Source organism: Haematobia irritans, chromosome 4 (genome assembly GCF_050003625.1).
Source record: "Haematobia irritans isolate KBUSLIRL chromosome 4, ASM5000362v1, whole genome shotgun sequence".
Lineage (NCBI taxonomy): Eukaryota > Metazoa > Arthropoda > Insecta > Diptera > Muscidae > Haematobia > Haematobia irritans.
Window position 1 is genome coordinate 21,938,991 of NC_134400.1, and position 15,815 is coordinate 21,954,805.

The 15,815-nt window shown below is 34.6% G+C and overlaps 1 protein-coding gene across 1 annotated transcript in view; it reads left to right on the top strand.

The window, feature by feature from the left end:
• The window catches only part of LOC142235321 (uncharacterized), a 572,914-nt gene that overhangs the window by 407,013 nt on the left and 150,086 nt on the right, over positions 1–15,815 (top strand). The window contains exon 2 of the mRNA XM_075306577.1: positions 2,313–2,646. Coding sequence (XP_075162692.1) covers positions 2,616–2,646 — 31 coding nt within the window. The 5' untranslated portion in view covers positions 2,313–2,615. The remainder of the gene's footprint in view (positions 1–2,312; positions 2,647–15,815) is intronic.

Below are 15,815 nucleotides of genomic sequence, written 5' to 3' on the forward strand. Positions count from 1 at the left end.
ATATCACATCCGTCAAATGTGTTCGGGCTATATATAAAGGTTTGTCCCAAATACATACATTTAAATATCACTCGATTTGGACAGAATTTGATAGACTTTTACAAAATCTATAGACTCAAAATTTAAGTCGGTTAATGGACTAGGGTGGAACACAATGCTAGTAAAAAAATATGGGAAATTAAATCTGAAGCAATCTTAAGGAAACTTCGCAAAAGTTTATTTATGATTTATCGCTCGATATATATGTATTAGAAGTTTAAGAAAATTAGAGTCATTTTTTCAACTATTCGACTAAGCAGTGGCGATTTTACAAGGAAAATGTTGGTATTTTGACCATTTTTGTCGAAATCAGAAAAACATATATATGGGAGCTATATCTAAATCTGAACCGATTTCAACCAAATTTGGCACGCATAGCTACAATGCTAATTCTACTTCCTGTGCAAAATTTCAACTAAATCGGAGCAAAAAATTGGCCTCTGTGGTCATATGAGTGTAAATCGGGCGAAAGCTATATATGGGAGCTATATCTAAATCTGAACCGATTTCAACCAAATTTGGCACGCATAGCTACAATGCTAATTCTACTCTCTGTGCAAAATTTCAACTAAATCGGAGCAAAAAATTGGCCTCTGTGGTCATATGAGTGTAAATCGGGCGAAAGCTATATATGGGAGCTATATCTAAATCTGAACCGATTTCAACCAAATTTGGCACGCATAGCTACAATGCTAATTCTACTCCCTGTGCAAAATTTCAATTAAATCGGAGTAAAAGATTGGCCACTGTGGTCATATGAGTGTATATATGGGAGCTAGAACTAAATCTGAACCGATTTCAATAAAATTTGGCACACTTGACTACACTACTAATTGTACTCCTAGTGCAAAATTTCAACCAAATTGGGGTAAAACTCTGGCTTCTGGGACCGTATTAGTCCATATCGGGCGAAATATATATATGGGAGCTATATCTAAATTTGAACCGATTTCAGTAAAATTTGGCACGCATAGCTACAATGATAAATCTACTCCCTGTGCAAAATTTCAACCAAATTGGGCCAAAACTCTGGCTTTTAGGACCATATTAATCCATATCGGGCGAAAGATATATATGGGAGCTATATCTAAATCTGAACCGATTTTAATCAAATTTTGCACACTTGACTATACTACTAATTATACTTCTAGTGCAAAATTTCAACCACATTCGGCCAAAAATCTGGCTTCTGGGGCCATATAAGTCCATATCGGGCGAAATATATATATGGGAGCTATATCTAAATCTGAACCGATTTCAATAAAATTTTGCACACTTGACTATACGACTAAGTGTTATGTTTCTACAAAATTTCAAGCAAATCGATATAAAACTCTGGCTGCTGGGTCCATATAAGTGCATATCGGGCGAAAGATATATATGGGAGCTATATCTAAATCTGTACCGATTTCTTCCAAAATCAATAGGGTTCTATTCTGACCCAAATTAGGAACATGTGCCAAATTTGAAGGCGATTGGACTTAAATTGCGACCTAGACTTTGATCACAAAAATGTGTTCACAGACAGACGGACGGACGGACAGACGGACAGACGGACAGACAGACAGACAGACATGGTTATATCGACTCAGGGACCCACCCTGAGCATTATTGCCAAAGACACCATGTGTCTATCTCGTCTCCTTCTGGGTGTTACAAACATATGCACTAATTTATAATACCCTGTTCCACAGTGTGGCGCAGGGTATAAAAAGGACTCTTATAATTCTAGAATCTGTGTAGTCCCCATACAATGAAGCAATGAACAGCATGCCCGGTCCCAAAGATTGTGTGTTTACTCTAATGATATTGGTATTGATTCCGAGCCAAAGAAGCGGAGTATTCAAATAACATACAATTCTCTTTTAAATTTGTGTTTTGCGTACTTGATTCTAGGAAACAAATTTCATTAATGACCAATTTAATTTCGAAATTCAGACCCGATTTCCATTAGAAAGTATGCTATGTTTCAAGTAATGCTATGCTATGTTTCCTATATTTAACACTATTTTGCTTCGTAGTCAAGATACAAAAAGACAAAAAATCTCAAGACAATTTCATTAATTTTAAAGAATTTTTCTAAATTATTAAAGTCAAATTATTAAACTTAAAATTTAAAATATCACGACAGCCACATAATATAGGGAATAGCCTCTAATACTCTCGACTTAATTGTCTAAAAAATTTAGAAAACTAGTTCAAATTTTCCATGAAACTAAAATATTACAATATGTTAATAAGCATTTTATATCTATTGCTTTTTCTCTTTGCAGGTGTTTGATACTCGATTTGTTTAGAAGTTGATACAGAAGATACGTGCGTGAGTGTTTGTAAAAAATAAAAATAAAAAATTTATTAAAAAAAAAAATAAATAAATATCGTGAAGAGAAATATAGATTTATATATGGATTCCATATATTACATAAACAACATTCTAGTGTTATTGTTTAACTTGTGTGACCCTCAAATCACATTATCCATAGAGTAAAATAAAAATTAATTTCTATAAAACGAACAATAAGAACGAAGTAGTCAAACAAAAAAGGAATCAATACAACTTTACTCCCGAAACAACAATGTTGGCCTTTCATAATGAACACATAGCCAGTAAGTATAAAACCTCATATTAAATATAACTCAAAAGCAAGTTTAAGGTAACTGATACAAAGTGCTACCTCAACGTAAAAGATATTTAAAATTTGTGTTTTCTATATTGTTCAATTCACTACAATTTAACGTTTTTCAATGGTTTGTACCTTTCCGCACCCTAAAAAAAATTGCTTCTCTAACATATGTTCCAAACATATTTTGCAGGAAGCACATATACTATTGGATATTGCCGAAACATTATTATGTTTGTTTTATGTTAACCAATTATATGTTTGGAAGAATTTTCACCCAAAGAAGATTGTGCTAAAAAAATTTTATTTTTGCTTAATTGCATATTCCCTCACATCATTCTCAGTTCCACGAGGTTTTTAGTTCTTAAAACATTTTTCTGTAATACAAACAATGCTGAAGAAATTATTCAATTTTATAAATTTGTTAAATTTTACCATTCGCCTGGACGGAGAATTGAACCGTGGACCATACAGTTTGTAAGCCAACACACTATCCACTGATCTACGTAGCTGTTATAGTTACCAATAGAAAATTATCGTTATAAGTTACATTTTTATACCCTTCACCATAGGATGGGGGTATATTAACTTTGTCATTCCGTTTGTAACACATCGAAATATTGCTCTAAGACCCCATAAAGTATATATATATTCTGGGTCGTGGTGAAATTCTGAGTCGATCTGAGAATGTCCGTCCGTCTGTTGAAATCACGCTAACTTCCGAACGAAACAAGCTTTCGACTTGAAACTTGGCACAAGTAGTTGTCATTGACGTCGCTCGAATGGTATTGCAAATGGGCCATATCGGTCCACTTTTACGTATAGCCCCCATATAAACGGACCCCTAAATTTGGCTTGCGATTGCTCTAAGAGAAGCAAATTTCACCCGATCCGACTGAAATTTGGTACATGGTGTTGGTATATGGTCTCTAACAACCGTGCAAAAATTGGTCCATATGGGTCCACTTTTACGTATAGCCCCCATATAAACGGACCCCCAAATTTGGCTTGCGATTGCTCTAAGAGAAGCAAATTTCATTCGATCCGGCTGAAATTTGGTACATGGTGTTGGTATATGTTCTCTAATGACCATGCAAAAATTGGTCCACATCGGCCCATAGTTATATATAGCCCCCATATAAACCAATCCCCAGATTTGAACTCTGGAGCCTCTTATAGGAGCAAAAGTCATCCGATCCGATTGAAATTTGGTACGTGGTGTAAATATATATGGTCTCTAACAACCATGCAAAAATTGGTCCACATCGGTCCATAATTATATATAGCCCCCATATAAACCGATCCCCAGATTTGGCTTGCGGAGCCTAAAAGAGAAGCAAATTTCATCCGATCCGGTTGAAATTTGGTACATGATGTTGGTATATTTTCTCTAATGACCATGCAAAAATTGGTCCACATTGGCCCATAGTTATATATAACCCCCATATAAACCGATCCCCAGATTTGACCTCTGGAGCCTCTTAGAGGAGCAAAAGTCATCCGATCCGGTTGAAATTTGGTACATGATGTTGGTATATTTTCTCTAATGACCATGCAAAAATTGGTCCACATTGGCCCATAGTTATATATAACCCCCATATAAACCGATCCCCAGATTTGACCTCTGGAGCCTCTTAGAGGAGCAAAAGTCATCCGATCCGATTGAAATTTGGTACGTGGTGTTAGTATATGGTCTCTAACAGCGTTGCCAGAATTGTTTCACCAAAAACCGCTAGATTTGTCCAAAAAACTAGCCAAAAAAAGCTAAAAAATGTTAAAAAATAGCTAGAAAAAAAGCTAAATTTTTTTGTATCAAAAGTCAAATTTTTGATTGAAATTTAACAAACTTAAAGGCTTTATTTCACTTAAAATGCATATTATTTTAATTGTATTCATTTTATTTCCATTTCTGTGAGACTGTAAGAAAATCTATGTCATATTAGCTCTGTTTGCGTACTCGATACATTTTGATTACTATCACAAATTTTTACTGGAAGTCCTTCATTTATATTTCCTAGTAAAAACTTTTTTCCCGGTAAACTTGCAATTATCAGCTGGTTAATCATCAAAATATAAATATATTTCGTTTTAACTGAATTAATGATAAATTCCTGAACGTGTACACTTCTCCAAATATTACCCAAGAGAATAAAACACTTTCTAACTGTCTTGCAAGTTTATACTGAGTAACTTTTATTCGAAAATTTCCCATACAAACCTATTGTCCAATTTTCGTAAATGTAAATCCATTCCATTAATAAATAGCAGATTTGTTTTGATCCTATCACTACGAATTTTTTATTACATTTTTTGATGTTAAAAAAAATAATACCACATTCAAAACTTTATTTCCTTAATTATTTCTATGTTCGGTTCCAAAGATTTTGTACACTAATGATTTTGGTATTGATTCAGAGTCAAATTTGAATATATTCGTTTTTTTTCAGCTTTTTCTTCATGAGCTATCACAGTGCTTTAAAAACGTGCTAACGACAACGTAAATTTCCAAATTCAGACTCGACTTTAAGTAGAAATTATTCTGTGTATACGTTGTTAAAATAATATGTTGCAAAACCTCTTCTATTTTTGAACGTTATTTTGGTTTGTGGTCAAGATACAAAAACTCCACAAATTTAAAGACTACACGCAGAGAAGGAATATGATCACCTCTAACATGTTTCAAGAGCAAAATGTTATTTTTGTATGGTGACCATGTCACATGTTTGTCAGTAAAATGTTGTTTTATCGTCAAATATAAACTGCTTGCCGAAATCAGATACATGATTTCCGAGAAAATAACATGGTTGCGAAAACCATGTTACACCGCCCAAAAATAACATTTTGCTCTTAAAACATGTTTGAGGTGATCATATTCCTTCTCTGGGTGTATTTAATTAATTTTCAGAATTTTTTAGAATTGACCCTAGCCTTCTTTCATGAAAATATACCCATTTTTACGTTGAATCACTTAACTATAAGGACAAAACGATTTTATCGGCTTTTGGACAAGGAAAATAGTTTAAAACATATAAGAGAAATTCACAAATGCTATTATAACCAAAATTCGCGTTCGTATTTTAAAGACATGAAATCTTTGGCCTCATGACAATATTCAGTGTACAAAGCAATTCACATCTACTATTTTAATTTAGTAATATCATAATAACTTTTGAATACGTATTATAGGATAAAAAGGATAAACGAGTCAAATGCTATTATTCCTAATAATTTTCTGACAGTTTATATAAGGAATTTGTATGGTAATAGTAGATTTAAAGTTTACGATAACTTTTATGAATACGAGGAAAAAACTTTACAACAAGGTGTATTTGCTGCAAAAATGCCCGCATAATGGCTGGAATAATTATTAAGGCTTCAATTGAGCTTTGAAATATGCGGAAAACCTTATTCTGGCAGCAAGACTTAGATAAAAACGAAGTTTTATCCATATTTCAATAGGAACATGTCGAAAATAAAAAAAGCCAAGAATAGCTAAAAGGGTCATGAAAAAAAGCCAGAAAAAAAGCTAAAAGCTAAATGCATTTTTTCCCCGCTAAACGTCTTCAAAAAAAGCCAAATCTAGCGGGAAATAAGCTAAATTGGCAACGCTGGTCTCTAACAACCATGCAAGAATTGGTCCATATCGGTCCATAATTATATATAGCCCCCATATAAATCGATCCACAGATTTGTCCTCCGGAGCCTCTTGGAGGAGCAAAATTCATCCGATCCGGTTGAAATTTGGAACATGGTGTTAGAATATGGTCTCTAAGAAACACGCAAGAATTGGTCCATATCGGTCCATAGTTATATATAGCCCCCATATAAACCGTTCCCCAGATTTAATCTCTGGAGCCTCTTGGAGGAGCAAAATTCATCCGATCCGGTTGAAATTTGCAACGTGGTGTTAGTATAAGGCCGTTAATAACCATGGCAAAATTGGTCCGTATCGGTCTATAGTTATATATAGCCGATCCCCAATCACACAAAAATTGGTCAATATGGAAAATTTTGTCAAAATTTTGTTTCTATAGAAATTTTTTTCCAAATTTTACTTCTATAGAAAATGTTGTCAAAATTTTATTTCTATAGAAACTTTAAACTTAATTATATACGTATTTAATCGGCCTTTTTAGTTTAATATATACCACGTATGGACTATGTGGTATTTATTTATTTATTTATTTATTTCATAAAGAGTCAAGTCGCTAGACCATATATGACCCAAAAACTACACAATTCTTTGAATAATTGACTTAATTTATAACATTAATTAGAATAAAAAATATAATAAAAAGAATCACCGGCTACTCTATAGCCGGTGATGGTATATATTACGGTGTTAGGAAATTTTAAGATACCTTGCCACCGGCAAGTGTTACCGCAACCCAAGTTATTCGATTGTGGATGACAGTCTTCAGTAGAAGTTTCTACGCAATCCATGGTGGAGGGTACATAAGCTTCGTCCTGGCCGAACTTACGGCCGTATATACTTGTTATACCATAGTTTGCAGCGCCCACGAGCCATAGATTTGTTGGCTACGTGGAGCAATAGTTAGCATGTCCGCCTTGCATACAAAGGATACCTGATCCGACCAAACATCAATTTTTTATACCCTGCGCTACACTGTGGAACAGGGTATTATAAATTAGTGCATATGTTTGCAATACCCAGAAGGAAAAGATACATGGTGTCTTTGGCAAAAATGCTCAGGTTGGGCTCCTGAGTCGATATAGCCATGTCCGTCTGTCCGTGAACACATTTTTGTAATCAAAGTCTAGGTCGCAGTTTTAGTCCAATCGACTTCAAATTTGTCACAAGTATGTGTTTTGGCTCAGAATAGAACCCTATTGATTTTGGAAGAAATCGGTTCGGATTTAGATATAGCCCCTATATATATATATTTCGCCCGATATGGACGTATATGGTCCCAGAGTTTTACCCTAATTTGCTTAAAATTTTGCACAAGAAGAACAATTAGTACTATAGTCAAGTGTGCCAAATTTTATTGAAGTCGGTTCAGATTTAGATATAGCTCCCATATATATCTTTCGCCCGATATGGACTAATACGGTCCCAGAAGCCAGAGTTTTACCCCAATTTAGTTGAAATTTTGCACTAGGAGTACAATTAGTAGTGTAGTCAAGTGTGCCAAATTTTATTGAAATCGGTTCAGATTTAGATATAGCTCCCATATATATCTTTCGTCCGATTTGAACTTATATGGCCTCACAATCCAGAGTTTTGCCCTGATTTGCTTCAAATTTTGCACAAGGAGTACGTTTAATAGTATACCAAATTTCGTTAAGTATACCAAATTTCGTTGAAATCGGGTCAGATTTAGTTTAATATTATCATTAAGTATACCAAATTTCGTTGAAATCGGTTCAGATTTAGATATAGCTCCCATATATATCTTTAGCCCGATTTGTACTCATATGACCAGGGGGGCCAAAGTTATACTCCCATTTACGTGAAATTTCGCATAGATAGCAGAATTATTATTCTAACTATTCATGTCAAATTTAGTCAAAATCGGTTCAGATTATATATAGCTCCCATATATACGTACACCAGAGTTGGGGAAATATGGTAGACTGTAACACATTTTAGACCCATTTTCAATGGAAGTTTCCTCCAATTAACTGGATAGCGTTAGCCGATTTAAATTTTAATTCTAGAGATTTTGTAGAAGTAAAAAAATTGTCTCCTTTATATAGCTTCCAGCAAATGTGAAGTAGTTGAGATGGTAACACAAATTTTGGCCTACATAGGGGTGAAGGGTATAATATAGTCGGCCCCGCCCGAATTTAGACTTTACTTACTTGTTTTCTTTAAAATAGACACCAAATAGACTAACTTAAATTTAGAACACGATGTTAAGAAATAAAACTTTCTCTCTTGCCATCGACAATTGTCACCAGAACAGCAGTCATTAGTAGAAATTTTTACGCAATCTATGGTGAAGGGTATAAAACATTAGGTCGAAATTTTGGCCTATACTTGTTATTTCAAACCAAAGGCCGATTATTGGAATAATGGATTTATAGCATTAATATACTTTTTTATTCTTTTTTCACTTGCCCAGAATGTCTTTAAAATATTATTTTAAATGATGTTTAAATACATTTTTTTAAATCCACATTTCACTCTTTGGCCAGTATATTGAGAGTAGGCAATAAAAAAAAAGGCTAAGACACAGCATGCGCACCGGGGATACCAAATAACAAAAAAAACTACGACTTTTCAACCCAGGAGGGGCCAGAAGAGGACATAGTAATATTGTTAAAAGCGTCTGGTAAATGCATGAAAATAATGCTCGTTATATACACTTGGGGTACGGCAATTACACTTAAAAGCCTTGGTAGTTAACTACGTACCAACCATAACAAATGCAAGTGGCCCAACAACAGCAACAACCAACCATCGACTATCTCACTTCATACAGCAATAGCAGCTTCAACAGCAGCAGAAATTGCCTTGTCGTCATAGTTGTAGTCCTACTATCATCACCCCTAACGCTCTAGTTAGGGTGCTGGCAACATTTGTGGCCATTAACCAGCGGGATAATTTTTTGTATTTTTTTTTTAGTTTTTTTTTTTTTTTTTTTGTTCATTTCCCATTTGTTAACACTGCTTGGTTGTTCTATGGGTGCTGAATCTCTTTATGGTTGTATATCCTGCATATCCTGTAAACTTCATATGTTTCTCAATTTAGTTGTAGTTTCACTGCTACTCATATGGGAGAGTGTGTGAGTGTGTGTGTGAAAACAATTTTTAAGAATTAAATTATATGAAAGGAAAATAAAAATAAAGTTATTCGTTGTTTCCTTTAGGTTAATAATGACCAACGAAAAACAGAATTCTTTCAAATAGGATACTTGAATTGGGCAAGACAGCAGGGTAAAGCAACAGAAATAATTTCAGTGTTCAGCTGCTGGCGTGCACCATTTGCAATCCATTAATATAAATTGACTTTCCTCTCCCAGATAGTTGGAGTCGGATGGGAAAACTATAAACAGACCGGAAATAAGTTTTTTTTTTAAGAGGATTTTATTATTCTTTAGGAATTAAGGATATTGGTAAAGCAATCAAAAACAAGAAAGGTAAATCTAAAATCAGACGGAACCTAGTATACTGTGACTGAAACGAATTTCAGATTGTTATCATTTCTAAACCACTCGTCTAACAGCTGACAGAATTACTCCGGTAACATTTGGTTTTATTTGTTATAAACTTACAAAAATATTTTGATCTATATAATTGACAAATAGAGTCATTCGTGATGTGGCTATCGTTAGAGACCTGACAAAAGTTTCTATAGAAATGAAATCTTGAAAATTTTTTCAATAGAACTAAAATTTTAACAAAATTTTCTATGGAAATAAAATTTTGACCAAATTTTCTTTAGAACTAAATATGTTGACTAAATTTTCTATAGAAATAAAACGTTGACAAATTTTCATATAGAAATAAAATTTTGTCAAAATTTTCTATAAATATTAAATTTTGCAAAATTTTCTATAGGAATACAATTTTAACAAAATTTTCTATAGAAATAAAATTTTGACAAAATTTTCTACAGAAATACAATTTTGAAAAAATTTTCTCTAGAAATAAAATTTTGACAAAATTGTCTATGGAAATAAAATTTTGACAAAAATTTCTACGGAAATAAAATTTTGACAAAATTTTATATAGAAATAAAATTTTGACAACATTTTCTATTGAAATAAAATTTTGACAAAATTTTTTATTCAAATAACATTTTGACAAAATTTTCTATAGACATGAAATCTTGAAAAATTTTCCCATAGAAATAAAATTTTAACAAAATTTTCTATGGAAATAAAATTTTGACAAAATTTTCTATAGAAATACAATTTTGACAAAATTTTCCATAGAAATAAAATCCTGACAAAATTATATATAAAACAAGTAAGAAAAGTGTAAAGTCGGGCGCGGCCAACTATATTATACCCTGCACCACTTTGTAAATCCACATTTTCGATACTATATCAAATCCGTCAAATTTTTTGGGTGCTTATATAAAGGTTTTTGTCCCAAATACATACATTTAAATCTGACTCCATCTGAACAAAATATATAATCTATAGACTTAAAATTTGAGTCGGCTAATGCCATGGGATGGTACACAACGAGTATGTTAGTAAAAAACAAGTAAGGAAAATCTAAAGTTGGGATGGGCAGACTATATTATACCCTTCACCCCTATGTAGGCCAAAATTTGTGTTACCATCTCAATTACTTCACATTTGCTGGAATCTATATTAAGGAGACAATTTTTTTACTTCTGCAAAATCTCTAGAATTAAAATTTAAATCGGCTAACGCTATCCAGTTAATTGGAGGAAACTTCCATTGAAAATGGGTCTAAAATATGTAACAGTCTACCATATTCCCCAACTCTGGTGTACGTATATATGGGAGCTACATATATATAATCTGAACCGATCTTGACTAAATTTGACATGTATAGTTAGAATAATAGATCTGCTATCTATGCGAAATTTCACGTAAATGGGAGTATAACTTTGGCCCCACTGGTCATATGAGTGCAAATCGGACGGAAGATATATATGGGAGCCATATCTAAATCTGAACCGATTTCAACCAAATTTGGCACAATTACCGATACTACTAAACGTACTCCTTGTGCGAAATTTGAAGCACATCACGGCAAGACCTGGATCGGACGAAAGATATATATGAGAGCTATATCAAAATCTGAATTCGATTTTGACCATATTTGGTACATACAATAGTATCGTTAAAAGTACCGCTTGTGCAAAATTTGAAGTAAGTCAGGGCAAAACTCTGGCTTTTGTGGCCATATAAGTTCAAATCGGACGAAAGATATATATGTGAGCTATATCTAAATCTGAACCGATTTTAACAAAATTTGACACACTTAACGATACTATTAAACGTACCCCTTGTGCAAAATTTGAAGCAAATCACGGCAAAACTCTGGCTTTTGTGGCCATATAAGTTCAAATCGGACGAAAGATATATATGGGAGCTATATCTAAATTTGAACCGATTTCAATCAAATTTACCAAGCATTGGTAGAATGTCAATACTACCCTCTGTGCAAAATTTCACGAAGATCGGTAGTAAACTTTGGCCTCTGTGGTCATATGAGTCTAAATCGGACGAAAGATATATATGGGAGCTATATCTAAATCTGAACCGATTTGGCTGATATTTTGCAAGATTTTCGAGATTCATAAAATATTTGGATGTACGGTATTTCAAGTAAATCGTTTGATAAACACGCTAACTATGACCACATCGGGGATAAATATATATGGCAACTATATCTAAATCTCAACCGATTTTTTCCAAAACCAATAGCTATTGTCTCTGTCCCAAGAAACGGCCCTATGCAAAATTTGAGGACGATCGGACTTAAATTGCGAGCTGTACTTTGTGCACAAAATTACATATACAGACAGACGGACGGACAGACAGACAGACGGACATCGCTAAATCGACTCAGAATTTAATTCCAAGCCGATCGGTATACTAAAAGATGGGTCTATCACCACTATTTCATGGCGTTACATACAAATGCACAAACTTATTATACCCTGTACTACAGTAGTGGTGAAGGGTATAAAAATTCATATTAAAGGGTGATACGGTCAAAATTTGGTCAATATAAACTTGACGTATTTCATTCAATTTTGCATTTAGAAACCTGAACACCCCTCATTTTGAAGGTGTGTGTGTGTAGAATGTTGTTCCTATTTTGATTTTGGAATTCACTCTTCAGTTGTCAAAATGCCGTCCAAGCAAGAAGAGCAGCGTATCAAAATTTTGCTCGCGCATCGCGAAATCCGAGCTACTCACACGCAAAGCTGGCAAAATCGCTAAAAGTTGCCAAATCAACCGTTACAAATGTAATTAAAGTGTTTGGGGAACGTTTGTCGACAGCCAGGAAGCCTGGGTCGGGGGGAAATCGAAAACCGGAAGCCGCTGAGACGACAAAGAGAGTTGCCGGTAGTTTCAAGCGAAACCCTAACCTCTCTCTCCGAGATGCCGCAAATAAGCTGGGTGTATCGTCTACAACCGTGCATCGAGCCAAAAAACGAGCCGGACTATCGACTTACAAGAAGGTAGTGACTCCAAATCGCGATGATAAACAAAATACGACGGCCAAAGCGCCATCCCGGAGGCTGTACACGACAATGCTGACGAAGTTTGACTGTGTGGTAATGGACGACGAAACCTACGTCAAAGCCGACTAAAAGCAGCTTCCGGGACAGGAGTTTTATACGGCAAAAGGAAGGGGAAAGGTAGCAGATATTTTCAAGCACATAAAACTGTCAAAGTTCGCAAAAAAATATCTGGTTTGGCAAGCCATCTGTACCTGTGGCTTGAAAAGAAGCATTTTCATAGCTTTCGGGACTGTCAACCAAGAGATTTACGTGAAAGAGTGTTTGAATAAACGTCTGCTGCCTTTCCTGAAGAAACACGGTTGTTCCGTACTGTTTTGGCCGGATTTGGCATCTTTCCATTACGGTAAAAAGGACATGGAGTGGTACGCCGCCAACAACGTGCAGGTGGTTCCCAAGGACAAGAAACCTCCCAACACGCCAGAGCTCCGCCCAATTGAGAAATACTGGGCTATTGTCAAGCGGAACCTAAAGAAGACCAAAAAAAAAACTGCTAAGGACGAGCAGCAGTTCAAGGCAAACTGGCTTTCTGCGGCGAAGAAGGTGGACAAGGTGGCTGTACAAAATCTGATGGCAGGTGTCAAGCGTGAGGCCCGGCAATTCGGATTTGGAAAAGCGAAAGCCTAACTGAATATTTTTCCTGAATTTTATACTAATTGAACTTGAACAAGTATATACGGCCGTAAGTTCGGCCAGGCCGAATCTTATGTACCCTCCACCATGGATTGCGTAGGAACTTCTACTAAAGGCTGTCATCCACAATCGAATTACTTGGGTTGCGATAACACTTTCCGATGGCAAGGTATCGTAAAACTTTTTAACACTGTCTTCTAAATTGTAAGTTAGTCCATAAGGGGTATATATTAAACAAAAAAAAGGCCGATTAAATACGTATATAATTCAGTTTGACAAAATTTTCTATAGAAATAAAATTTTAACAAAATTTTCTATAGAAATAAAAACTTGACAAAATTTTCTATAGAAATAAAATGTTGACAAAATTGTCTATAGAAATAAAATGTTGACAAAATTTTCTACAGAAATAAATTTTTTACAAAATTTTCTATAGAAATAAAATTTTGACAAAATTTTCGATGGAAATAAAATGTTGACAAACATTGCTATAGAAATAAACTTTTTACAAAACTTTCTATAGAAATGAAATTTTGACAAAACTTTCTATAGGAATAAAATTTGACAATTTTTACATGGCTGTTAGAGGCCATATACTAACGAAATGTACCAAATTTCAACCGCATCGGATGACTTTTGCTCCTCCAAGAAGCTCCGGAGGTCAAATCTGGGGATCGGTTTATATGGGAGCTATATATAATTATGGACCGATATGGACCAATTTTTGAATGGTTGTTAGAGACCATATACTAACACCACGTACTAAATTTCAATTGGATCGGATGAATTTTGCCCCTCCAAGAGGCTCCGGAGGTCAAATCTGGGGATCGGTTTATATGGGAGCTATATATAATTATGGACCGATATGGACCAGTTTTTGCATGGTTGTAAGAGACCATATACTAACACCACGTACCAAATTTCAATCGGGTAGGATGAAGTTTGCTCCTCCAAGAGGCTCCGGAGGTCAAATCTGGGGATCGGTTTATATGGGGGCTATATATAATTATGTACCGATATGGACCAATTTTTGCATGGTTGTTAGAGACCGTATACTTAGACCACGTACCAAATTTCAACCGGATCGGATGAATTTTGCTGCTCCGGAAGGCTCCGCAAGCCAAATTTGGGGATCGGTTTATATGGGGGCTATACGTAAACGTGGGCCGATATGGCCCATTTTCAATACCTACATCAATAACAACTACTTGTGCCAAGTTTCAAGTCGATAGCTAGTTTCGTTCGGAAGTTAGCGTGATTTCCACAGACGGACGGACAGACGGACGGACGGACGGACATGCTTATATCGACTCAGAATTTCACCACGACCCAGAATATATATACTTTATGGGGTCTTAGAGCAATATTTCGATGTGTTACAAACGGAATGACAAAGTTAATATACCCCCATCCTATGGTGGAGGGTATAAAAAGAAATTTAATTTGATTTTTTAAATAAACGATTTCACCGATTTACACGCGTTTTCCCTTGAACAAATTTTGACCGTATCACCCTTTAGAGCTAGTGTAATAACAATACCAGCAAAAGATACACATTAGAAATGCTGCATATTAATAATGTACCAACAAACCGAATAATGAATTACAAAACGGACACAGACAACATCGCCAACATATACAGACATATCATATGCAAAAACGATCACCGACAGACGAAGAACAATTCGAACAACAACATCAACCAACAGTGCAATAGAGAAAGCTGACGAGAGCAGTGATGCTTTACTACCTCTAATAAGAATTTTTGTGTATAGTAATTGTCTTATACACGCAGAGAAGAAACATGATTGTCACAATCATATTCGAAGAGCAAAATAATATGATAGGAGCTATTTTTGCGGCGACCATGTAACATTTTAACCTGCAACCATGTTGGATCAGTGAACATGGTTCTAAGAAAAATATAATTGTCCTCATCTAAAATGTTATTATATTGATGAAAAGAATTTTGTTTGGATGAAAAGACAATGGTCACGATTTAAAATGTATTCATTCAAAATGTTTTTCTTCTAGTTAAAAGAACATGGTCACAACCTAAAATGTTTTGATCTTTATGAAAAAACTTTTTTCGTCGTCGAAAAAAGGGCGCCACTTGAGAAAAGAAAACACACAATTAACTTTATTTATTTGTTTTTATTTATTTATAAACTAATTCATTGTTTGTTTGTATTTATAATGTCAAACATCACATATTTTTACACACACTATTTTATTTCAATTTCAACAATAAGTAATCATTCCATATTTACATCGTGTTCCCATCAAATGTACAAACGCAGACATCATGTAACTGCAAATAA